At 39.5% G+C, this 26,416-nt stretch overlaps 1 protein-coding gene across 2 annotated transcripts; it reads left to right on the top strand.

Annotated features, from left to right (window-relative positions):
- Positions 1-258: 258 nt before the first annotated feature.
- Positions 259-24,548, top strand: WDR44 (WD repeat domain 44). 2 transcript variants are annotated; one of them, XM_017818802.1, is made up of 20 exons: positions 259-376; positions 6,671-6,704; positions 9,156-9,230; positions 9,726-10,356; positions 10,947-11,077; positions 11,174-11,266; positions 12,094-12,230; positions 13,133-13,216; positions 13,534-13,640; positions 14,627-14,778; positions 16,001-16,139; positions 16,226-16,290; positions 17,504-17,617; positions 18,423-18,545; positions 19,447-19,638; positions 19,806-19,907; positions 21,261-21,376; positions 22,241-22,368; positions 23,032-23,163; positions 23,479-24,548. In XM_017818802.1, the coding sequence occupies exons 1-20, from the start codon at positions 300-302 to the stop codon at positions 23,571-23,573; spliced, it is 2,727 nt and encodes a 908-aa protein (XP_017674291.1). In that variant the 5' UTR covers positions 259-299; the 3' UTR covers positions 23,574-24,548. The 2 variants fall into 2 exon arrangements, with proteins under 2 accessions (XP_017674291.1, XP_017674299.1); XM_017818810.1 differs by lacking the exon at positions 259-376 and adding an exon at positions 614-680.
- Positions 24,549-26,416: the final 1,868 nt, after the last annotated feature.

Below are 26,416 nucleotides of genomic sequence, written 5' to 3'. Positions count from 1 at the left end.
TCAGTGCCATGGTCTAGCTGACACGGTGGTGTTGGGTCAAAGGTCGGCCTCGATGATCTCAGAGGTCGTTTCCAGCCTCACCGAGTCTGTGCGTCAGTGCGTCTGTGATTTTTGTGAGGGGCCGAGCGGCGCCCGCTCCCTGTCCCGCACCCGCCTCCCGCCGCCGCCAGGGGGCGCCGCAGGGCGGGCGCCCCTCCCGCCCCGCCGCTCTCGCAGCTCCGCCCGGGCGGGGGCGGGGCCGGGCCGCTCTCGCGATACGCGCGCGGTGCGCGGAGGCGGCGGCCCGGCCCGGCCCGGCCATGGCGTCCGACAGCGACACCGAGGAGTTCTACGATGCCCCCGAGGACGTGCACCCCGCGGGCGGCTCCCCCGCGCCGTGAGTCCGCCCGCCTCTGCCCGCCCGCCCTCAGCGCTGCTCCGCGCTCCTCGGGGAGCCCCGGGGAGGGGGGGAGGAGCGGGGTCGGCGCCGCGGCCGCGGCCCCCCCTGACGGCGCGGGGTGCGGGGGGTGCGGGAACCCAGCGGGGCTCGGGGGGAGCCCCGGGATGAGGGGGGACGGCGGTGACCGTGGGGTGATGAGGTCAGACCTGTGTGATCCCTGTGTTCCCGTGTGCGGTGTTAGGGAGAGGCGTGCGGAGATGGAGTCGGGACCGGCAGAAGTAATCCCTGAAACGCTATAAAAGTAACAGATTTTCCGAGAAGGGAGAAGAGAGCGAGCTTTGTCAGCAACAGGCAGCTGTTGCTGCACGTAGAGCAACTTCTGGTGTGCTCTGTCGTCTGTTTTTAATGATGCCTCTAATACTTTCGCTGTTTCTCGTGGGGATTGGGCTAGATGATCTCCAGAGGTCCCTTCCAATCCCTGGCAATTCTGTGATTCTCTGTCGTTTTGATGCTTCCTGCATTTAGCCAGTGTATGGTTCTGTGTAGTGCAGTTTTAACAGGTTTTTATAATGTAGATCCCGGTGGTGGTGCCTCAGAACTAACCATGGCACTGTGTTGTTGGTGTCAGCCAAATGTGCTCCCTCTTTTTGTAAAAAGCTCTTTTTGGCTGCGTGCTGGAAAAGGTTATGACTTGTGTCAGTTCTGGTTTTTGTGTAGCCTGGACCAAACCTCTGCATTCTTTCCTTTGGTGGCATGAGGTTTCACGTAGCTTGTTCAAAGAGCAGTAAGATATGGATTGTGAGATCAATGCATTTGAAGCTTTAATAATTGACTAAGGAGTTTGTTTTAATCTGTGTGTCAGTGGTCACTGGATGCCTGGAACAAAGGAAAGGCTAGATCTTTTCTCCTCACTTGCACATCCTATATCAAAGCTTTTCTGAACTTATCTTCTTCCATAGCCTGGTGAAAAGCACGTCTTGGTGTACAGTTCTGCAGATGTGATAAGCCAGATTAACAGTGCTTTTGCTGAAATGAGGTTTTTCTCCAACTGCTTACCTTCCTCTGGGGCTAGTGATCATCAAACTCTTCTCTGAGTTGCTTTAACTCAAAGTAACTGAAAACAGATGAAAATTAGAAAAAGTAAAAACTATTCAATAAGTGAAAGCAGCTGGAACTTGTCCGGGTAGGGACAGGAGAGCGTGAAGGTGTGGGATTTGTATGGTTTGAGGCTGCAGGTGGGAAGGGGGAAACAGACATTTTGGTAGAACTGAGCCATTAAATCTGCCCAACTGCACATCAGCCTTTAACAGATAATGCCACGTGTCCTGACTTTGCAGGTTTCCATCACCTGTATCTAAGCAGACCTTGATAGAGACAGAGTCACTCACTAGATATTAAAGTGAAGAATGCTTTTAATTTCTCCGTTGCTCTTCCTTAAGTTTTAGCAATACATCATAGACTCGAGTTAATAGAATTCTGTGAGCCTGAGTCAAATAAGAAGGTGATCTCAGAGGGCTTAGTTTGCAATACAGACTGATCTGTAATTCAGTCTGCTACCGAATCTGTGTTGACAGTATGGATAGTATTTTCTCTAAGTAGGCTTTGAGATTTCTTAAGAGCTGATTTCACATTTACACTGGACACTTCTTGGCAGCAGGCTTGTAGATTGGATTTTTTTGCGTGTGTAATGGCGTTGACTTGTGACCACAAAAAAAAAAATCAAAACCTTCTTGAGGCAGGAAGGGCAACTGAAAAGAAGTGCATGTTGCCCTCTGCAGTTTGAGACATTTCCTTGTGCAGTCAGTGTTCTGATGATCAGTAAAAGCAGTGGGAATCCTTTTTGGCAGCACATGCTATAGCCAGTTTTTAGCAAAACAGTGTAGATATATTTGCCCTCATTAAAAATGTGGGGTTTGTATCTTCCTCCTCCCTGTCCTGAGTTCTGTGTGGGGAAGTTTAATAACTGCTGATAAAGAGACTCTGAAAGTGGTGCCAAGTGTTCATGTCGACTTGCAGAGGTCTTTGCTATTTATTAATTGCCTGGTGTGTAAGAGTGGAATTTTCAAGTTGAATGTAAGCTCCCAGTTCCACTGTAAGTCAAGAGATACTGATGCTTAAGTCCCTCTCTCAAGGAAAGCACCATATCTCCATCCTCAAGTACATAGAATTAATTAGCAAAAATTACAGAACTTGTTACAAAGTGTTTCTTTCAGATGATAGTGGTCCGAGGTGGCACTCCTGGGTTTATGACTCCTCTAAGGTGAAGTGTGTCAAACCAGATGTTTGGAGAGTACTGAACTTCCCCGGGCCAGGCCTGTGTGCTTCACTTCTGCTCTAGATCTCACCTTCTACATGTAATTCTGCTTTTGACAGGAATTTGTGGAGAGTGTACTCTGGACTTAGTTATGAAACAGATGGAGAGGGGGAGAGGTACTGTGCCAGAAGATGCCCTTATTTCACCTCTGTCACTCTGCTTTAGAAACATATAACCATCGAAGGTTTTAGAAAACGAGCTGAAATTTTGAGACATGAGCAGTCCTGTGCAGGATCATGTCAGTTTTGAGAGAAAGAAAATATGAAGTAAGACACACCTGGTTGAATGCAGACATGTGACAGGCCCTCTATATTTTATTTATAAGAAAAGTGATATGTCTGCTCTGAAATCAGCTGCAAACCTAACAGATATCATTTACCTAACAGTAGGGGCCAAGTTTATTCCTGGTGTACTTGTATCCTAAAAATTGTTATGGGAAACCAAACAAAAGAGATGATGCAGATAATGATGCAGATAAAGGTCCTCTGGGACCTTAATTTAAGTTCTTGAATTATAACTTTAGTAGTCCTGTCTTTTTGAAGTTGCCTTAATCCGTTTCCTGAAGAATCTAGTTTTCCTCTGTGTAGGAAGCTAGGTAAGGTTAAGTTGTGCCCTGTTGACATGTGGGAGATATTTAGTACAACTTGTGTGTATGTGTGTGTATTTTAGCCAACAGGCAAAGCTGATCTTGGCAGCAAACAGATGGAGTGTAAAGTGTTCATTGTTGCAGCGCTGCAGACGCATTTTTGTGCTCTGAGTTTGCTGAAGCTCCCAAATGCTTTCCCAGGGCAGCCCCAACAGTGCATTGCAGCAGTGAATCTGTGGGTTTGGAGGTGTGGACTGCCAGGGAGAGCTGTAGCAAGAGTAATTACAGCTTCCAGCCCAGCCACCGGTTAGAGGGAGGAACATCATGTGCAGGACAGCGGTAAATGCAGTTCCTGGGCTGGTTGTTGAACCTGTATGTTCTGTGCAGGGCACAGCTGCTACACATGCACTGTAAACCTCTTCCCTTCTGCCTGTTAGCACACCTGCTGTATAACAATGGACATCCTCCCAGGAAAGCAAGTGCTGTCAGTATGGGATTTGCCCAAGGCCAGTCATTCACATTGTTTTTTGTTTGAAGGGCTAAATGTTTTGTTTTCTGTCCCAAAACTTAACAACAGTGTGTTGAAAACGTGAAGCTTAGTTCAAATAGGTCCTGGGCTGGAGCTGCCTCATAGTCAGAATGGGAGCTTCCTGTAGTCTGGTCACTATGAGGATGAATTGAACAGTGGGATAAATAAAAAAGCAGCTCTTCATGAGTTTATTTGACTTTGAGACTAATCAGGCATCTGTTTGTGCAGGTGAAATGGGATTTTTCTTTGAATTTTGTTTAACCTTTGTAGATAAACCTTGAAGTCCTCCTCTGTTAAACAGGTGTAAAACTTAGAAGTAGACTGAAATACAGTCTAGGAGATCTGTTTCTATCAATTTTTAAATCCCACTATTTAGTGAACAATCATACTAGATTAAATTTTTGCCTTATGCTTTCTGTGGCACATGTCAGTTTTCATGTGCTGCCTGATAACAATGTAAAGTACAGGCCTTTCAAAGCAAAATCAATATTTGATCGTTGGATTGACCTTCATGTAAATCCTTTCAGACACTTTTACCACTAGATATACTTCTTAAAAATGCAAGGATTTCAGATACTGCATCCGTATAACTAGTGCTCTTAAAGTAAAACTGGGGAGTGGAGAAGGCTGGTAAGTTCAGGTGGTTGGGAAGACAAGACCATTCCAGAGTCACGTTGAACTACAAAAGACTTCAGTTACCAAACTGGCCGTGTGACTGACTTTGTCCAAATGCAGTAGCACACGAGCAGCAACTCTTCTCAACTAAGGGGACGATGGTGCCTTCAGACACATAGCTCAAGTCATCTCAAAGAAGCCACTGAACTTATCTGGCTGTATTATAAACTGATCTGAAAGTTGTTTTTTTGCCAAACAGTTGTGTAAGCTTTGCAATGTTTTAAAACAGTGTAATTTCCATCTTAACTTGTGTACGTCTGCTCTGTCAAGCTGTCAGCACGATGTTACATTCTACACCTGCTGGCTCTGTAACCCTTATCACTCAAGCAGCTTTTTCTCAAGGTTGTTGAGTAAAGACTGAGAGTGGGAAATAACATCTGGTTTTGTTTGAGTGAAGATTTCCTGCAAAACTAATTAGCTGAAGAAGTCTTAAAGAGTAGCAGTGTCTTTTGAGCCTCCTATTATGAATAACCAGTGCAAGAATGAGTTGCCTGTACCAGAATTGACAGAATAATTGGTGCAAAGCATCACAGAAGAAAACTAAAGTATCTATTTGCAGTTGAGGGATTTGCATTTTATTTAGGTGGTAAAGTCTAAGCAGTGTCTGTACAATAGGACCCTTGCTGTAGCCTAGGCATTTATATTGCAATTATAAATATATTTCATTCTTAGAGTCATCTTATGGATTTAATGAACTGTGAGACATTTCTGCCACTACTTCTAAGGAAGTCCAGGAGTTGATAGTGGAACTGAAAAAGTTTCAGTAACCAGAAATTCCACAGGGGCAGCGGCCTTTCCCAGCAATGTATTTTGAGAGACAAAAATGTTCTTGTTTTTCATGTCAAAACATTGATTTTGCTCATTTTTGCTTGTTGGCATTAGTGCCTTCTAGGAGGATCATGCCTCAAAACTGTGTTACAGATGTTTTGCACCTTAAGTGTCAATATCTGGACAGAAGCATCTTGGTTTAAGGTGTTAAATTAGTTACAAGGATACAGTGTCTATGTACCACTGTACTTTCTTGTTTATTTAGCTCTGCTGTATAAAGGTAATCTTTGCTTTTTGTGATTAAATGCTTTCAGATGGTAAAGAGAACTGAAATTCCTAAAAATTAAATGGAAATAGTTTTATTTTTCAGAAAGTACTGTCCCTTCAAACCATCATTTTGGAGGCAGGAGGGGCAAATGAGTCTGAGATCTCTGTATTTGTCTGTGTTGCTTGGTACAAGGTGATACTCAGAGTTGTCGAGTGTCACTGGCCTTGGTAGCCAGTTGGGATGCCTGTGAGATCCAAGGAGTTCATTGGGCAGTAGGCTTTTAGGGAATTTATCTTTGTCTCTGCTTGTGGCCGACAAACTGATAGAATCATAGAACAGCCCAGTGTGGAAGGAACCTGGAAAAATCATTTGGCTCAACCTTTGCTTTATGTATCAGCAAGATTCCATAGTCAGAGTAAGCAGTGTGACTCAATATTTAAACATCTTCTAGAACTCTGAAAGCCTTGTGGAAGATGTAAGTTCAGGATGTAATAGGAGTTGACCATCCACTAATTGAATTGACTTGATGAGAAGTAATTATTTGATACCATTCCCCTAAGGTAGCTTGTTCTTTCATTAATTAGTGAAACGAGAGGTGGAGTGTGAGTGGTTGCTAATGCGAATTCACTGTTTCACGGTACATATTTTGGAAAGTAGTGCAAAACTAGTTCCTTCCTGTTACAGTGTGTTTTATTTCTATTTATAGCAAATGTCCTGATTAGAAACAAGACTAGGTTTGCTAGAGAGTCTGAGGAGCAGAATGGCTGTGATAGTGCCGACTTTCTGAGAGTTTGGGTTTCTTTTATGTCCACCCAGTGCTTGGTGTACATGCTAATTTTAAATTCTCTGTAATGCACAAGGTTTTTAAGTGTGTACTTTTAATAGCATCCATTTATTAGAGAAGGGTGATAGAAAAGTGATTTCTAGAAGATTCTGTAGACAAACTCTCGGGGTTTGTAGAAGCTGTGGATCTATACATTGTGTACAGTTGGCCACTTTAATTGTAAACTGTGGTATGAGAAACATTCCCTTTGTTGCTTGTCTAGAGCATCAAGTATAAATTCCCTGTAAAGGAAGGCTGTGTTGTAGACTGTTTAAATGAAGCTTAGTGTCTCTGAACTCTACCTAAGTCTGTCTTCTCTTTCTAACAGGTCACCAACAAAAGTTGGAACCAGTGTATTAAAGGTGAGTTTCTTCATAAAATCATTCAAGTGCACGTTGGTGAACATAGTGTTAAGTATTCCACCCAAAGCAGATGTGCTGCAGTAGCCCTGACATCTACATACAAAAGAAATTATAGCCTTTCCTCATTGCAGGTAGCAATTGTGCTTGTCTCTTGAAATTCCAGCTTTACTTTTATTTAGGGTATGTTACAGTGTCATGAACCTCATTTTATTCTGAAATGTGTATGTGCAATTTAACTAATCTGTACTTGATTACATAACTAACTACCCTCTTCCAACTGATTTGTGAGCATTAAGCAAGTCTCTGCAGCACTTGGGTTTTGGTCTCAATTTATATGAAATAGTTGATTTTGCTCTCTTCTGTCTCCAAAATAAGAAGAATCTTAATGTTTGTAGTTCAGAAGCCTCCCTCTAGGTTATGTGAAGATAAAACACTATATTTAGCTTAATGAGACAGCATTGCCACTTCCCACACAGGTAATTGTTATGCTGCATCTGTGCATAGTGACAGGGTGGCTGAACCCAGCACACATTGAATAGGTGAGAAGTTGGAACCTTGTGCAATTAACACTCATTTCCTGGTCTCAGAAGGGCCAAAGGTGATGCTATACAATACTTTGACGTAAAGAAGGCTTGTCGTTTTGCCCAGAAAGTGTTGGGAAATCCATGGTGAAGCTGATGTTCCTGATTTGTCAGCAGCACTTTGCTCTGAATCAATAGTATTTTTACAGTGATACCATATCTTGCTATAGCTCTTGTGGCACAGAGCCTTACCTCCCATTTTGTGTTCTGTTTAATGTCCCTTTAATGGTTAAGTATTACATGTGTAAGCCTTTCAAGAAATGTTGTTTTATCATTCTCACTAAACTCAGTGCAATCAATGAACTTCAAAACTAACTTCAATGCCTTCATGAATTATTAGCTATGAAGTTCTCTGTGTTGCTTGTAGGTTTTTTATTTTTTTATGTATCTTCCTAAATCACTTGTTCAGAGCTGAGTTTCTGGAGGTGGAAAAAGTAGTGGCTTCTCTGCTTGGTGTTGTATCAGTTCAGTGAATGTGTGACTAATGGTATGGTTTGTCTTGGAATGGATAAGAAATATTTCCTAAGTCCAAAGTTTAACAGGTGTGTGAGTTTAATGTCAACAGAATTAGAAATTAATATAATGGGCTTCTGTAGGCACTGATTACACTTAAGTATTTAAGTCATCGTCTCTTTGAAGATGGATTTTAGTGATAAAGCAAAGTAGAGCTTGCATTTAGATTAGAAGAACTTTGTGGAAGGAGGAGGAGGGAGTGGAGAGGGAGAAAGACTTTTTCTATAATTGCAACTGTCTCTGCACGATATGCCATTTCTTCAGGTCAGAACTCTCCAAGATGGATGTCTGCAGGAGTTATGTGGGGGTTTTTCAAACATAATATGTTAGGATGCTCTAAAGATTCTGTTTGACTATCTGAGAGTCTAGAAGAAGTCTGAAGAGAAATTTCTCAGGTATCTGTACTAGACAGTCACACTAAATCTCGTCAAGGTTCAAAAGTATATGGGCAAATGTTTGAAAATACCCTGCTGTAGTTGGCTCTACTTTGAGGCCACGGGATTTTCCACAGGTCTCTTCCATTGTCAGGGACTTCATCAGGTTCCCCTTCAGATATTGCTGATATATATGCTTATGGGCAATGTGATGTTGTGGCCTTTCAGTATTTTAAAGGGGTTTATAAGAAAGATGGGGACAAGCTTTTTAGCAGGGCCGGAAGGTGTACGATAAAGTTCTTACTACGCCATATCAGCTTAGGTTAAAGCAGTATCCTGTTGTATGAACTACTTGCATTTCTGAACCTAAGATTTTTCAGGAATTGATTAATATGTTCACTTACAAATGGAATATTTTCAGTTCAGTTTGTTTAGATTTTGGAAGGATCTGCATGAAGATGACTGATGGCTANACAGTGTGCACTAGGAATAATTGTAGGCTGTAAGATTCCATCTTAGAACCTCAAAAGCATATTTGAGACTACTTGATAGATCTGCCTGACTTAACCTGGAAATTTCTAAATAGTTACTATTTTATTTTGCTCTAATACAATTCTTACATCCTATTCCACAAGCCGATAAAGGAAAAAAATACTTTAATATGGAATCCTTGCTGTAGATGATTAAATGTGTATGTTTCTCTAAACTTCATGCTGCCTTCAATTTGATTTTAGCTGAGGCCGAAACATCTTAAAAATAACTGCATTTTTTTGTTTCATAGTGTGCAGGCTTTCTGTGTTTGGTGGTGTGAAATACTTCTCATGTACTGTGCATTACTGTTTAAGCATGTGACAGCAGTAATGTGTGAAAATGTAGCAGAATATTTGTCCTTTATGCTATTTAATTTGTAGTAGCTATATTTTTTGCTAGATCATCTTCCTGAAGTACTACACTAATATCATCTTATGACTTTTTTTCTGTAGGATATGGATAGCAAACTCATCAAATCTGGAAATGAAGTTTTTGTACAAGAAATGAAACAAGATGATTCAAAAGAGGTTAGTTAAATCTTGCTTTGAGCTTCCAGCATCAAACTAGAAATGTTAAATAATTGAGTGATCAGTATTCATTCTGAAACTGTCATAGGTTAGAATTTGTTGTTAATATTAATAAGAATGTTCATCTAAAGGCATAAACCAAATTAAGTATTCTAAAAACATATTTAGGATGCACCAGTATTGAATTATTCGTGTAATTTATACGATCATATTTAGCAGTGCATGACAACTGAAGAGTGAACAGCTTTTGTTTCTGAGCTTTATCTTAAAGTACATTAAAGAGGACTGGAAATTAGTGGCTGAGTTTTATCTTTTGCATATGCCCATTTCTGCACCAAGGTTCTAGTTTCCAGAATTCCTAAACAAAATGTATTTTGAATACAAAGCAACTCTTCATTGGTAGATTTCTTGTGGGTGTTGTATGGGCTGACTGGTAAGTGTACCCAGGAAGTGCCTGCTGGTGACTGGTAGAACGGTTTTGTTTTGTTTCTTTAGATCATTGACAGTATTATAGAAGAAAGCCAGAAGGCACAACAACTAGAGGATGATTCTTTAGCTTCTAGAGGAAAAGAATTGACTGTTCCAACTTCAGATGCAAATGCTTGGATTTCTGGAGCAGGTATCATTAGTGATGTCCCAGAAGTATTAGCTGCTAAAATACCGTTACCAGAAGACACTAGAGAACCAGAGTATCAGAGTACGTGTAAGGACACTGAACTGGAGTCTGGGAAGCTTTTGTTTACTTCTGAGCAACAGGAAACTCATAAACTAACAAAAGTAACAAATGCAACTGACCACAAAATGATTGAATCTGAAGCACAAGGAGAAACATCCAAAAACGAGGACATAACAGACAAGAAAGAGGCAAATACTTTAGAAAAAGCGGCTTCGGACTTATCTACCAAAGACCTTTCTACAACAGAAGAAATGCCCCCAGCAAAGCCCCCAAGGCAGCTCACTGTAGAACCTGACATAGTTGCGAGCACAAAGAAGCCTGTCCCAGCTCGGCCCCCACCTCCAACAAACGTTCCTCCCCCGAGACCTCCACCCCCTGCTCGGCCAGCACCACCGCCTCGGAAGAAGAAGAGTGAACTGGATTTTGACGTGCAGAAACCTGTCTTAGAAGGCAAGTATTCTATTTGAGATGGGTTTAGTTATCTACATGGTTACTATTTTTGTTTTTAGTGAAGGATCATTCAGTCTTCTGATTTTAGTTTAGTTGATGTGTAAAAAATCCTTCAACAGTCATAGCTTCTTACAATGAATTAATACCCTTTTGCATTAGAAGTGTTCCTAATGCATAGACTTTCTTGTAAACTAACACTTCCTACTAAAATAGCTGCTACTGTAGCAAGGAGAAATTGACTCATCAATACATTAAAAAAGTTACTTCAAATAAAATGTGCATGGTCTGTATTTGCATGGAAATGCAAGTCAGGATGTGGACTGAGGTCTGATGAAAATGAGTAGTCCTGGGTTACTAGGGGTATGACTATTTAAAAAAAAGTTAATAAAACTTAAAGGCCAAGGTGTGAAACTGTGCCTAAATATCCAACTGTATATGAAATACATAATTGAAACTTAGATTTGGTGGCAGTTATCTTTAAAAATATCAAACTTGTCGGAAATGGTGTTCAAAATGTAACTCTGATGTAAGGATTCAGTGCTGGTCTGTGGCAAGTGTCATGCTCTTCTTTCTCATAAATCCCTTTTCAGTTTCTCGAGACACCTTCACAGCTGGTGGTCTTTTAACCTCAAGTACAGGGACAGAGGGTGTGCCCAAAGATTCTCAGCCTTCTTTGGATTTGGCCAGTGCAACTAGTGGAGATAAAATTGTCACTGCACAGGTATTGGGAAATGGTTATAAGTTTGATAACTGTAACATTTTCTATTATTTCAGTGTTACAGTAGAGATAATATATTGTGTGTCTGCAAAATTTCAGGAAAATGGGAAAGCAGCTGATGGCCAAACAACAAATGAAGTACTTGGACCACAAAGACCCAGGTCTAATTCTGGAAGAGAGCTCACAGATGAGGTATTAATGGATGTGGTCTGTGCATGGTGCATTGCTTTGCATAGTGACAAACACAAGCTCGTGGTGTTTCAGGTCTGTTACAGCTCATGCTTTGAAGGGCCAATGACTCAGGGACCACAAAGTGCTTTAGGTGGGCAAAGCCACTGTGCCAGCACTCCTAGCAATGTGGGTATGCAAACACTTCACAGGATTTCCATGTGAGGGAACACCAGCAAACCTGGCATTTTGTCATGTGTGTAGAAGGGGAAGGAGAAGAATAATCTTCCTAGTGCTAAAATAGTTGTTTCAGTTAATACTTCCATTAGTCCTGATGATATAAGGCTTCTGTAAGTTTTTGTTTGTGTCCATCAGTGTATAGCTTTTTTAACCATAGCTGAAGCTATGCAAGTGTTCATGAGATGCTCCAAGTAAACCTTTTCCTTTGTAGTGCTAGTTAGGTCTAAATGCTTTTTCTCTGTATGTAAAGTTTGTCTGACTAAACCTAAATTATGGCAGTTAGAATATCTGGAAGGGGAAGACTGCGATGTCTTTTAATTACGTAATATGTTTGTTGTTAGCATGAAAGGTGTCAGGCAGTGGCTGATGTCTCTACAGCTGCATTTTTGATTTCTGAAATTGAAGCTTGTGATGACATCTAATTGTTCATCTGTGTATAGTGGTTGATAGTGTTTGCACTAACGTGCCAATTTACAGTTTGCAAAATAAATATATAGTGAGCTACAGAATTTCCCGTGAAGATAAATAATCTGTGTGTTCAGATGATTTCTCTTTTACTCTAGGTTTTGAAGTCTAATTGAGTTCTCTTGATTTCACATTTTTTTCCATAGGAAATTCTAGCAAGTGTAATGATAAAAAACCTCGATACAGGTGAAGAAATACCCCTGAGTCTGGCAGAAGAAAAGTTACCAACAGGCATTAATCCCCTAACTTTGCATATCATGAGGAGAACTAAAGAATACGTCAGGTATGAATCATGATGCTGTTGCTCTTGTAGTTTTTGCATACGTGGAGGCTGCTCTTATGCAAGTAAAGGGAGCCCCAGTCCATCAGTCTGACTCATCTGAGTGCTAATTCCCAGCCCTTGATGTGCTAGATGTTGTAATTTCTACACTGCATGAAACACAGTTTATGTTCAAGTACTGTATGTTGTTCATGCCACCACCTCCTGTAGCTTTTTCAGTGTTTCATTTAGTAGACTTTGGTCCTCTGAAGATCTGTTTTCATCAGCACAGCTGACTACCTTGAGGTTTACCTGTTCTTAATAGAGCTTTAGACCCTTCTGATGTATAAAACTGAGTCTGTTTGTAAATACTGATAGAAAAAGACAGTTTCTTAATGATCAGGAAATAGTGTCAGTCTAGATGTTTGTTTCAAAGGCCTGCATGAATTTGTATATTAGACAATGTTTAGGCTTTTTGCATTGCTGTATTACCATTGAAAAGCTCGCTTTTCTAGAACTGAACTCTTCTGTGTACAAACTTCTGTTACAGAACTGACCACTGTTAGTTTATTTGATCTGTGGAAAGTAAGATATGAGAACAAAGTGGCATGTTACCAGTTCCTAATAATATCATGTATTTTGTCTGCTCTTAGATTTCAAAGCATCACAATAAGCTTAAGTTTGAAATTTGTGGATGGGAGTAATATATCTCGGGCACCTAAAGAGTGTGTGCAGCTTTATTATCAAGATGCCTAAGAACTGAAAGATCTGTTTATTATGTGAATAACATAGTGTCCATGTTTTTCTAATGTGTTATATAGAGGAATAAAGATGCATCCTAAAATGGAGACCCTACTTTACTAATGTTTAATTCAATTTAGATTAATTATGATTTCATATTAAACAATCACTTCTGTATTTCCTAGTAATGATGCAGCACAGTCTGATGATGAAGACAAAATGCAGACGCAGCAAACTGATACTGATGGAGGGAGGTTAAAACAAAAGACGTAAGATGCTGTTTCATGGTTTTTACTTTTTTCTAGAAAGAAAATGCGGGTTTTGTTTTTCTAAGCTGAAGCTTCCTATTTGACTACTGAACAAGTTACCCTTTAAGTAATCACAAGTGATACCTGATTTTACATAATCCTGTAGCTCTGCAGTTGAACTGAACATTACATGACTGCTGTCAAATTAAATGCTTATTTTAAGAAGCAGTAATGAAAAGAGATAAGATCGCATTTCAAATCAAAACTATTGATTCATAATAGCAAAAAATGAGAATTTACCATGGTAATGTGTTGAAAAATTGCCCTTTCTTTTTAAGGACTCAGCTGAAAAAGTTCCTTGGCAAATCTGTGAAGAAAGCAAAGCACCTTGCTGAAGAATACGGTGAACGTGCTGTAAATAAGGTTAAGAGTGTTCGAGACGAAGGTAAGCAACATTTATTTCTTTCTTTTCTTTTTAATAGGATAGTCTGTTTATCCTTGTGCTTTTAGGAATCAAAACTGGCAGAGGAACGTATACTGCTGCATTCTGTCGTTGTTCTGCAGTTGATAATATGACTTTTTAGAGTTAAAGCTTGCAGCTTAGTAGGCGTTTTGAGGTTACCAGGTTACAAGGATAAATTCTTGTAGTAGTTGAGAGACCTTATCAGCTAAACCAGTTGAATACTCTAATTTTTTGTTTTGCTGTTAGAAAGCTGTCTGGATATCAAAATGTAAAGTTTTCTTTGAAAGTTATACCACCAAAGGTAGAAGTGGGGGCTGTCTTCATTACTTTAATAAATTAGATTGTGTTCTGGGCAACCAGTGCCACCATTAAAATTCTCATATAGCTTGAACTCCTGCTAGACTTCCCAACTACAACTGAATTCTCCCCTTCTTGTTTCATCAGTGTTTCTTTCAGACAGACATCTAGTACTGCAGCAAGCTGGTCTAACCACAGCCTGAGATAAGTGCCATGGAACTGCTGCACTTCAGCATCTTGTGTTGCCACTGGCTGTTGGCCACAGCTCTTTTGCAATTCTTATGCTTCATGGGCACGTCACCAGGCCATTGCAGTGTATTCAGTCAGAAGAAAGCCATAGAATAATTTTCATCACACATTAAACTGACAGAAATCACTTAGTGCAGGATCTGCTGAATGCAAGAGTGATGCAAAGAAAGGAGCAGAACAAAAATTGGTAGCAATTCTCATTTTCAGTGTTCAGTGTTTGGATTCACTGCAGCCTAAAACTAGTGTAGGTGTATTTTTAGATCTTGATGCAACAGTACTCTTGTTTTGCTCTAAGATCTTAAAATTGCCTATAGAAATTTGCTAATTCAAGACTAATCTGCTACCAAAAAGTATTGGCAAATGCTTACTAACAGATTAAGTGGGTACTGCAATATGTACTGCTGAACCTGTGTTCCTCTTAGTCTTCCATACAGATCAAGATGATCCCTCTTCCAGTGATGATGAAGGGATGCCATATACAAGACCAGTTAAGTTCAAAGCAGCTCATGGCTTCAAAGGACCCTATGATTTTGAACAAATTAAAGTTGTTCAGGATCTCAGTGGAGAGCATATGGTAGGTCTCAAATTCCATCTGTGGTTTTGCTGAATCTGTTCAGTGTGAGATTCAACTTTTAGTTTTCATCTACTTGGCAACTGCCATAAATGACTGTCAGATTTATTCTTCCTGAAGAACAGCTTCTTTCTGGGAAATAATAGTCTGGCAAGAAAATGAAAATTTTGGCTGGTTTGACCAGATCTTCAGGGGGAAAAAAGTGTGTAAATACTTGGGCATCAGGAATTCTCCAGAGCTTTCCCTTGGAGAGTTATGGCTTTGAGTGGTACTTGGTTTCTTGTTTCCTGCAATTACAAATTTAGGCTGAAAGAGGCTATTTTCCACTACCTGAACTGAGCACGAAGCAGCAAGCTTGACCTACTCAGCAGCAAATAAATTAGTCTGTCTATTAGAGAGTCGAACCCAAGTATTGAAAGAAATGCTTGATAGGTTCTGGAGGCAAAAGTAGGGAGAGGTTAATGGAGTATGTGGATCAGAATGATAAGGAGGGGAGAGGCCAGGATATGATATTTGCAGAGATGCCTGTGGAGAATGAGGCAGAAAAGCTACCTATTCATCACTGTTGGAGGTGTGCATGCTTCCCTGTGGAGTCTGGAATACCATGACTTCCCAAATCATTCTGCTGACAGCAACTGTCTGACAATTGAAGCAGTCCCACATCTTGAAGTGTTAGGCCAAGGGTAATGACCTGCAGCAGTCATTGACTGGAGATTTCAAGCTTGTCATGCAAGCTTGAAGTTTTCAGTCCTGCTGGTAATTTGTGTATTAGTTTCCATAATGCCAATATTTGACTTTTTAAACCAGCCAAAACTGGTGGAGCTTGGTGGAGTCACTTGCCTAGTAGCTGTTTATTCAATAGCAGGATACTAACTTCAAGTGCACCTACAAATACTTGTCAGTTCTACAAAATAAACAGGAGGTTCTAAGTCCCTCAGAATCATTGGCTGGCTGTTACCAACTGTGCTGGTTTTATATGGAGTACAGTCCTCTCCTCTCCTACAGTCCTCTGCCCTGTGGGCGCTTTCTTTCAAGCTGTTTTTGCACTTGTTGCGCAGTCCACCAGACTCAACAATTACTTAGCAGTGTTTTGACCTACAGTTTATTTTATTGTGGTATCTTGTGTGTGTGCTAAGTCTTGTCAGTCGACATTATAGGAAAGGCTTTTTGGTAAGGAAAAAAAGCACTTTATGTGACTTAAACAGTCATCCCTTTTTATTGACAGGGTGCTGTGTGGACAATGAAATTTTCTCACTGCGGTCGATTACTGGCATCTGCAGGACAGGACAATGTAGTGAGAATATGGGTTTTGAAGAATGCTTTTGACTATTTCAATAACATGCGCATGAAGTACAACACAGAAGGTATCTCTCTATGCATCACTCTAAAACACTACAAATTTTAGTTATTTGGGAACTTAATGACCATGGTATTTCTGTCTCTGTTCCAGGCCGTGTCTCTCCCTCCCCATCTCAAGAGAGTCTGAATTCTTCCAAGTCTGACACCGACGCAGGGGTAGGTACACGAGGTATTGGAAGGGAAGGAGCTGGGGGCGTCGCTTTGTGCTGTAGTGCCAGATCTTCATTGTTGCTTTATCCAAACACACATTAAAGAGTTCTTGGGTGGTGTCCTTGAGGCAGAAACTGTCATATCAGTAGACATCTTCAGTCAAATACTGTTAATCCCATGTGTATGGGGTGCAAGAAGGAAAGTCTTGTCACTGAACCCAGTGCATTTCAAAATCTGCATAGCTGTGCTGTGGCCTCCTGCCAGAGGAGATGGCTGAGTGAAAAGTTAGGGGGAAAAGACCTACACTGTTGAATTTCCTGTCTTAATGTTTTATGTCTGAGCATTACTTGTGGTTAAAATCTGACTCGATGATGTCTTTTCCAAGGAAGGCCAAACTGAACAGTGGGATGCTCAAAAGCAGAATAAAACCTGACGCATTTAAGTTTTTCACATAACTGTAGAATAAATGGAACATGACTAACGAAGAGTACTCAGATATTCTAACTTGTGTAGTTTTCAGATACTGTAGTAAACCTTGCCATTAAAATTAATGTATTTAAGGTGATTTTTTTTCTATTTTTGGTTTCCAGTAGTGTAAGAAACAGATGACAAAATCAGGGTTTAAGCGAAGATCTTAGCAGTAGCATTATTTAGTGTGCATTGCTTTGGTGGAGGGGGGAAGCTGGGAAGCCAGCAATCCTTTAACTCAGGTAAGTGAATAGGCTTGCCTAGCCACACACATCAGGAATGCTGTTTTGAGTGCTGATGGGGGTTTTTTGTGGTTTGTTTTTTTTTGCTTCTGGAGAGGTTTTGTATAGGAACTTCTAGGATCTTTTTTTTTTGCTTTGCACCTTTTATTTTGAAATGGTCTTTAACTAGGAAGTTATTTTTCTTTTTATACACTACAAACATGGAAACTTGAACTCACAGTTTATATTCTGAAGTGGAATGCAGTTTTCAAGGTTGAAGTACTTTGTTCCAAAAGCTTATCTTTCGATGTTTGCTTCAATTGTTGTCAAGCTGATCCCATTGAATAAGAGCTATGAGAATGGAAAACTCAGAACCTCTAAATTTTGCAGTGTCACAACCCATTGTACTTGAAATTTACTTTGGGTGTTTATTTATGCAATATTGTTTATGTTAAAGTAGTAGGAGTTGTTATTTGTTGTTCATTTTTCCAGCTAATATTTGGTAATATTTCTATACATTTCTCTGATAGATTTGCAGTGGAGTTGATGAAGACCCAGATGATAAAAACGCCCCATTTCGTCAGCAACCATTTTGCAAATACAAAGGCCATACAGCAGATCTTCTTGATCTTTCCTGGTCTAAAGTAAGGCACTTTCATACAGTCTACACAGTTCTCCTGTGTTTTCCTTGTTTTCCCTTGTCAGTTGCCATTGGAACCATACATTTAAACAACATGACACAATCATTGAAGTTAAGAAAAAAGTTTTGTAAAGCAACACATATTCCAGCTGAAATAGTTGGAATAAAATGAGCAACCTTCCTGGTCTTGTCTAATTAAAAGTTGTCTTAAAAATATCAAGCTAGTAACAATTACAGTTGTGTATTCAGTAGTGAAGGTAAATTGTTTAGAGTGGGAGGATTTTCCATTGAGCTGTGTGGTTTCTCTTTTATGATGTTACTGCTTTTCTTGTCTTCAACGTATTTCACTGGTTTTATGCAAATTGTGCATGTTCTGAAGTTTCTATATACATATATCTTAAAATGAGAGAATTACCTTGTGCTTAACTTTCAAAATGTTTCACATAAAACTTATTCACTTAATTTTCCACATGGCAATGCAGTTATAAGGACACAGACTGGAGAAAGGATCTTAGGCATCTCTGAAACCTGTTGTGCTGTTTCTTCTCTGAATACTTTAACTACATTCCAAGTATCCATTTTCATTAAGATTCTTCCAGAAAATTTGCAGTGACTGAGGGTCAAGGTACTGGTCTTAAGGAAAGCACCAATCAATAATGATAATTTGGATTAACCTTTTAATCTAAAAGGATTAAATGTTGAGTTTCATGGCAACAGAGAAATTGGTAAGGCTTTACCAATCAGATTGCTTCTGTATTTTCAGTTACTTTTGTGTCTGTTAATAACCATGGAAATCTCTTCTTTCACAGAATTACTTCTTGCTTTCTTCTTCTATGGATAAAACTGTCCGATTATGGCACATATCAAGAAGAGAATGTCTTTGCTGTTTCCAGCATATAGACTTTGTCACTGCTATAGCTTTCCATCCAAGGGTAAGTGTAACTGCCCTCTTACTTCTAGAGAGGCAGAATTTAAAATTATAACAGTCCTCTCCCTGTATTTTCAAATTTTAAAAAATATAATTGAATAATAGAGTTTGTGCATTTAAAAAAAATGGATACTGTTCCAGAACTATGTGTTCATCTTCACTGAGCTTCACCAAGAGTGTCCATGTGATTTAACTGTTTGTGATGTGGAAAGTGAATTGTCTGTTGGCTGTAATATCACAGCTGTTGTAGTTTAGAGTAACTTTGTGAAAAATTAGAATTTCCAGTGAGGGATGTTGCAGTGAAATATTAGTGGAATAATGAAATGGAACAGATTGTCCAGAGACCACAGAAGTCTTGGGGTGTTTAAAACTTGACAGGATGTAATCCACTACAGCCTGACCAAACTTTTGAAGCTGTCCTTGCTATGAGCAGGAGAGGTGGATCAGAGACCTCCAGAGGTCCCTTCCAACCTATCTTATTTTTTATAAATTTTAAAAAGTATTGTAATAAAGCTTCCCAATATTAATAAAACTCAAGTGGAGGAAAAGCATTTGTCCATGTTCCCTGAGCTAGTAGATGTATTGGAAATTCTGAAAGGAGCTTCCAGCTCCTGACAAGGTTAGTGTTTTTCCAGCTTAAGTTGAGAGGGTAGAAAGTACCTGTGCTGACAGTGAGGAGTTTTCTAACCTGAGATATAACGTATGTGTGTAATCTCGTCAAAAATCTGTAAGAATTTGAGCTCCATTTGCCAGTAATTCCTTTAAACATTATAATCAGCTCATGGGAGAGTTCTTATTTGGGAGGTTCAGGAGAGAAGCTGTTTGGAAATTGAGTGGGAAGGTTTTAAGGAAGTCAAGGACATACTCATAGCACAAGCAGAAATTAAACATATGTGTCCTCTCAGGATGACAGGTATTTCTTAAGTGGTTCATTGGATGGAAAACTCCGACTCTGGAACATTCCTGACAAAAAAGTGGCATTATGGAATGAAGTAGATGGGCAGACAAAATTGATTACAGCTGCCAACTTCTGTCAGAATGGGAAATATGCAGTGATAGGCACCTACGATGGGAGATGCATCTTCTATGACACAGAGGTAAAAAGTTTTTGAAACTGTGGTGGTTTTTTTTTTATGTTAAATAACAAACAGATTTAGAAGTCATAGTTATTTAAATATCAAGAAACATACCTATTAGAGCTTGAAGCAAACTTAAGCTTTTACACCATTATTTCAAATCAGGACATGCTTTAATGTCTTTTCAGCACTTGAAGTACCACACACAAATACACGTGCGTTCTACCAGAGGTCGAAACAGAGTTGGGAGAAAAATTACTGGCATTGAACCCTTGCCTGGAGAAAATAAGGTACTGTCTTTTGGTGCACCTTTGGCTCAGTACTGAAGTTTGATATTTAATGCTCAGTAAGTTTGTGCTAAGTCTTTTAACACTACTAAGATCAGCCCTACTCTTTGCTGATTTAGACCATAAATAGTAGTAGAATAGAATATATATATTTTCATTGACATTATGTTCTCATTAATGTACAGGTGAGAAAATGGTTACAGATGGCTTTCAGTGAAAACCTCTTTGGCATAAATAACTGCTCATTTCAATTTAATACTCATTTCAAAATATATTTCATACAGAAGCTGAAAAAATGCTGAAAGCTCAGAAGCTGTTATCCAAACAAGTGCACTTGATTCTCCAGAATCAGTCCTCTTGTTTCAATCTAAACTGAAGTCTTATGTTGCAAAAGGGTCAAATTCTCCCCAGGCAAAGAAGATGCTGTTGAGTATTAAAGTCACAATCTAAAGCTGGAGAGTGTCTCACTTGTTTATGAAATTTCAGGGGTGATGTGGGGTCAATAACTGGCTCTATTAGAATAGCAGATCACCAGCTGTTGTCCCCTATATCACACAGTGACACAGAAATTACTTAATTCCAAAGACATGCAGAAGATTCAGGGACCAATAGTGCCTATGGGTTTCCATCAGATGCTTTGAGTTGTAACTGTGTAATAAATCAGAGCTTAGTGTGAACTCCTGAAAATAAATAGGAAGTTCTGTAATCTGATGGTGTTCCAAGAGTTGTCACAACTTTGTTGCATGAATGATTAGATAAGTAGGGGTCAGTATTTACCTGCTGCTCTTCTGCACCCTTTTCCTAGTGTCATCTTGAGACTAATGGCTAACCTGCAGTCTGCTTCTAAGGTTCCATGGAAGGGCTAATCAGCTGAGGGCCCTTACGCATTTTGAGAACCCTTTCTGTTCCTTATAAGTACTTCCAAGCTTCTGACTTGAAAAATGTGAAACAAAAGCAAACTCTCATCAACCAAGAAAAGCCCAGTTTGTTTATATAGCAGATAATGGCCTCTAATCTGTGCTTCATGATTGATCTGTTCTGCTATATTATTGTGGAATGTGTTCCAAAATATCCATTCCAAATGGATGAGTGTTCTTTGGCCCCACGTTTTACTTCAGTAAAGAGCAGCTGTTCTGGTTCAGACCAGTCAGGGTGATCTTGACAGTGAAGTTGGACAGAAGGTGAGAGAAAAATGTCATTGTCCTGAATCTCATTCTACCTCTTTGGGCCTATTCTTTGTCTATGACACTTTTTTAAGCAAAAGAACTGCAATATTGACTGTTGGAATTAACTCTGCTGCTCCTTTTTGTGCATGCTAATTGTTTTCACTTCTAAATTTATTTATTTCTTTTCTAGATACTAGTGACATCAAATGATTCCAGAATCAGGTTGTATGACCTAAGAGATCTGTCTCTGTCTATGAAGTACAAAGGTTATGTCAACAGCAGCAGCCAAATCAAAGCCAGCTTTAGGTAAGACAGTATTTTAACAACGGGGTTGTTGGATTTGAGAAATGCCATGGCTGGTGTACAGAGGCTTTTGTTTAAATAATCTACTTTGGTAGGAAACTGAGCCTCTGAAATGTCACTTGGCTCAGAATACCAGGGTAACTAAAGGCTCTGGTCAAGAGTGTCGAAGCTGCCTGTGAGCTGGGAGCTTCTGTGAATGAGTGAATCCTGTTGAAGAGTATGATGTGTGTCCATTAATATTCCTGTAAGTGCAGGAACTGTGCTAGAACTGCTGGGGCTGGAACTCTGCATCTTTTCTCTCCTCCATGATAAATAGGTTTTATTTCCTTAATTTGTCAGGTATTGTTGTCAGGTATATGTTGGTCACCCAGCTGTAAAAAGTAAATACCTGAATTGGATTTGCAGGTGCTGTCTGTCAGTGTGCATTATACAGTCATCTGGGTACAATCTTGTTGAATGCTTTTCATCTTCCCTAACCTGTGTTTGTATTGTAAACAATTCCTGTTACACAAGCTCAGGTGTTCACACAGGTTCTGGGCTCAGACAGATGAAAATTACACTTAAAGATGATGCCATTTTCTTGTTGCTTAGTACAGCTGATAGACCCACACTCCTCTGTCAGGAGCTGCAGGAGAACTATCCATGAGAACCAGTTCTCTTCCAGAAGGAGAGCGTCAGGAAGCTTGCACACATAGTCATTTAAGGGCTTTGTATTTTTTTGAACTGTAGTGACTAAAATAAAGGATCAGTTTGAATTGTGAACTCAACCTGAATGCACTTGTAAAGCTGCAAGTCATCTGCAGAGCTACTGTAATGGATGCTTGAACAGCTAAGAAAAGTAATGGTTTTCCTCCTCTGAATCTTTAGCCATGACTTTACCTACATTGTAAGTGGTTCAGAAGATAAATATGTCTATATTTGGAGTACGTACCACGACCTGAGCAAGTTTACATCTGTAAGAAGAGACAGAAATGACTTCTGGGAAGGCATTAAAGGTAAAAACCAGCTTTTGATCTTTGTTTTATTGAAGTTTATATGATTTGCAAATTGGAACATTGTTTTATTTGCTATGCATTTAGTGTGAACAAATTCTTAGCAAGAGGCATTGTAAATGATGGACTATCAAAAATCTCTATTCACAGGAGTCTCTCTTCAGATGCATGATTGGGTTGGCAAGAGACAGAGTAGTTTAGAGTTTGTCCAGCTTCAGTAAGAGTTTCTGAATGAATGTAATATTTTGCTGGCAGAACTTGACTGTAGAAGTGTGGACATCAAAATAATTATCAACCCTTAGATCCTTTATGAAAAAGTGACTTTGAAAATAAATGCCAGTTTTTTCTCTTTCATGGTGGGATTAAAAAAAAAAAGGGGAAAAAAAAGCAGCTCTTTTATCTCCACCACACTCACCCAGTTTTTGGGATATGTGGGGCCATGTTTATATCAAATAACAGTTCCTGCCAGTTAGTTTTGGGCACTTAAAACAACTTCTGAAATCTCCAAGCTTATAGAACAATGACAATTGCTCCTTGAATGCTGACCTTACCAGATGCCAGTAGCACTGAGATTCTTGGATATTTACTAGAACTTCTGCCTGCTATTCTTGTAAAATTAACAATTCCTTGAAACAAAGTAATCAAAATCCAACTGTCTTTCTGAAGCGCACAATGCAGTCGTCACCTCTGCGATTTTTGCTCCAAATCCTGGTTTGATGGTGTCACTGGAAACTTCTGAAAAGCAAGAAGCTGAAAGTAAGGGAGAAGATTCTGAGACGTCAGACACTATACCCTCTGGTAGGTGTTTATGATGAGCTCTGCAACTGTTGCATTCTTGAAACCTGAGAGAATGTGAAGTGAGGGGCAGAGCTGTTGTCCTGTGTACTTTAGGATTATTCATTTTACACTGGAGCTGTTAGGAGTTAGAGCTCTATCAAAAATCAATAAAAATGTTCCTTTTCCTAGAAATGCAGATGTTTCTTTAAGTACTGACTAGATAACAGAAATATGAGAGGAAGAAGGATATCACAGTGATATCTTATATTTTAATAACAGCTTGATTTTTATCTATTTTTTCTAATGAACTAACAGTTTTTTCTCTTTCCTTTTCAGGAGCTCTGAAGACAGATCACACAGAAGTGCTTTTATCAGCTGACTTTACTGGAGCAATTAAAGTCTTCATTAACAAAAAGAAATATGTATCTTAGTTGTTTTGCAACTGACAGCATAAAGCTATGTGGTACTGTGGGATTAGAATTCCATAAATAATGCAGGCAAAAGCAAAGTATCTAATATAATAATGTTACAGGCTGATTTATTTTTAAATCTTTATTTTAAGGCTACTCAAATATTGGATCCTCGGAAAGCAGTGTGCCTGTTAACACCTGGGCTTGTAGGACAGAAAGGAATGTGTAAGAATAATCCTGCCAAACATTAGACTCTAAACTTTTTGCAAACAGTTGTTTTGCAACGTTATTGTGAAACTGCACAGGTTTCTGCACGAAAACTTACTCACACATGTGTGTGCCTTTTGGCTACATGCACAAATTGGAACATCCATCAAAAGGATTTTAGTGGTGCTTGTGGCCACTAGATGTCAGGAATGGGAAGGGAAGGCTGGAAAAATGCTGAATAATCTAGTCAGGTCTTTGCACAAAATTCCATTTGGGAAAGATCTTGAATTTGTAGTAGCTATTGTTCAGAATTTTAAGTTATGCAAGTTTTTGGTGGGTCAGCAACCATGTGTAAATGTTTTTATAAATTTCTCGACTTCAGGACGTGAAAATTTTTTTGTTGTCTCTTAATTGTTGTGAACTTTAGATTCCTTTCTTATATATAATTTTTTGCACACTGGAGCACAATACTTGTGTAAAGAATTCTCTCATTCCTTGTTCATGGGCACCAGGATATATTCACCTTCCAGACGAAATTAAGCTGCATTAGAAAGTTCTTATATTTTACAACTATGTAAAATAAACTGTTTACATTTTTTAAGCATTGTAGCTTAAAGTTTTAAGTTCTTCTCGTTTGTTTAGTGCCACTGAATTTTGAAAGTCTTTGTAAATATTCATATAAAACACCTATGAAGTAACATTCTGGGCGTCATAACCCATGAAATGTTATTGATGGTCAAATGTTTCAGAGAACAGATGTATCATTAAACTTGGTCACACACTTGGAAATTGTTGCTTCTTTCCCATTTTCATTTATTAATTTGCATTTTGTTTAAGTAGTTTTGACCTGTTTTGAGATCATTGATCCTGCATGAACTTATTACCTTCCGAGGTCTACTTTTCCTGGTCTTGTTACAGCTTTTTTTCTGAAGTAATGGGGAGTGGAGTACTGCAACTGGATATTAAGCAGAATTAAGAGTAGTTATATGGTAGTTTAGTATGAGGAGGAGACTTGAAAAGTGTGTACAGAATCCTCTCCTTCCTGTTAGTGTGAGAATGGAGACATGGAAAGGCAAGAAATGAGTCTCACTCTTTTAATTCTTTCCTACTCAGGTAAATTTGACTATGACTTTGTGTAGAATTGTCTTAGACAAGAAAGATAGTTGCAAGGGGTTTATTATCAGACAAAATAAATACAAAACCGGTACACACTACGTAAAACTATCTTCAATTGACACACTCAGGTAAGTTTGACTCAGAGCTGAAAATACCTGCATGGATGAGACAAGCTAAACTCTCTAAAGGTCTTTTTGTTGCTTTGAGCTCCACTGAATTGACAGAAGTGAGGAGGTGGCACAAAAAGACATTTGGTTTGTGACTCCAAAAATGAGTTTCTGTAATAGGTGCAATGTATGTGTAGAAGGTTGTAATTGACTGTTTTTCCTATGAGCTGATCCCAGACACTTCCAGAGTTTGCTTAGATGTTCTACTTATCTACTTATCTACTGATACCAGTTAAGAAGCTGCTTTGTGGAGTACAAACACCATCACCTTGCTTACAGGTACCTTAATTCCAGTGTCTTGGCACATATGGCCTTCCCGTCTCTGGAATGAGAAATCCAGTCTGGAAGAAGAGGCTTATGGGCTTACCACTGGGGTTTTTTGGATATGCTTATTTAGGCATGCTGCTGTTCCATTCCTGCTTTTCCCATATTATAGTTAAAATAGCAATTGCAAAAATTAGTAATGGGTAACAGGAGGAAGGAGCAGTTATTAGCAGGTAAGAAATGCACAGAAGAGGATGGGTGCAAGCCCAGCTTTCAGAGTGACTGAAGACCTGGCTCCTGCCAACCTGCAGAGTTTAACATTTGGGATTAAGTGGACTTCAGGAGGGATTCCTGCAACATTAACGGCCTGCATTTTGGCAGGTTGCTTTACATGTTCTGTGCAAACAGTCTCCTTTGTAACCTCTTAATGATCTGAATAGTCTGGGGTTTTTTTAAAGATGTAAACATGACTGCATTTGGAGACATAAGTTGAAATGTAGTTTTGCATTGTAGCTGCCAGAAGCTCCATTAAGTTATGTTGGACCTGGCAAGCACTAAGGTGATCATAAAAAGAGGTTATTGTTTTCATGATCCAGGCAGTAAACAAAGGTGATCTTGAGGAAGATGTTTGATTTCCATTTATCTCGATATTTAGCTTTTTAGCACTCACAGTTCTGGTGCTCCTCTGCAGTGATCTGGTATTCTCAATGCTTCTTCCCCAGTGAACTGTGCTGCACATTTTTAATGGTTCAGAAACCAGTGCCTCTTTCCCTCTCCTTCCAAGAGCTGCATCAGTTAAGTGCTATTCCAGTCTGAGTGGTGCTATGTCCACTCTAATTGTGTCCTCTACTGGGTCTGAGGACTGGTCTGGTACCTTACACAGCTGTGTTCTGCTTTTGTGTAGAGCCTCCAGCTTCTCCTTGCAGGTAAATGTTAAGTTGGAGGTAAATGTCAGTTATTCTGCTGAGCCTGTTTGGTTCAGTCAGGTGCCTTCACTGTACCTCAGGTAGTGCCACTGCAGTGATGTTCTGGGAGCACAAGCAAAGCATGGGTGGAGGTCTGTTGAAATAAAACACTTTCCTTTGTGCTGAAGGCTTCCTCTCTGGACTG

The sequence above is a fragment of the Lepidothrix coronata genome, unplaced genomic scaffold, assembly GCF_001604755.1.
Source record: "Lepidothrix coronata isolate B3197 unplaced genomic scaffold, Lepidothrix_coronata-1.0 Scaffold2, whole genome shotgun sequence".
In the NCBI taxonomy this organism is placed as follows: Eukaryota; Metazoa; Chordata; class Aves; order Passeriformes; family Pipridae; genus Lepidothrix; species Lepidothrix coronata.
This window is presented reverse-complemented; position numbering and strand designations above follow the sequence as displayed.

Bases quoted from the DNA above. Each gene is read 5' to 3' on its own strand.
- WDR44 (XM_017818802.1), top strand. From the start codon at position 300: ATGGCGTCCGACAGCGACACCGAGGAGTTCTACGATGCCCCCGAGGAC. The intron at 377-6,670 runs GTGAGTCCGCCC...TCTTTCTAACAG, and splicing joins GCGGGCGGCTCCCCCGCGCC to GTCACCAACAAAAGTTGGAA. The intron at 11,078-11,173 runs GTATTGGGAAAT...GCAAAATTTCAG, and splicing joins ATAAAATTGTCACTGCACAG to GAAAATGGGAAAGCAGCTGA.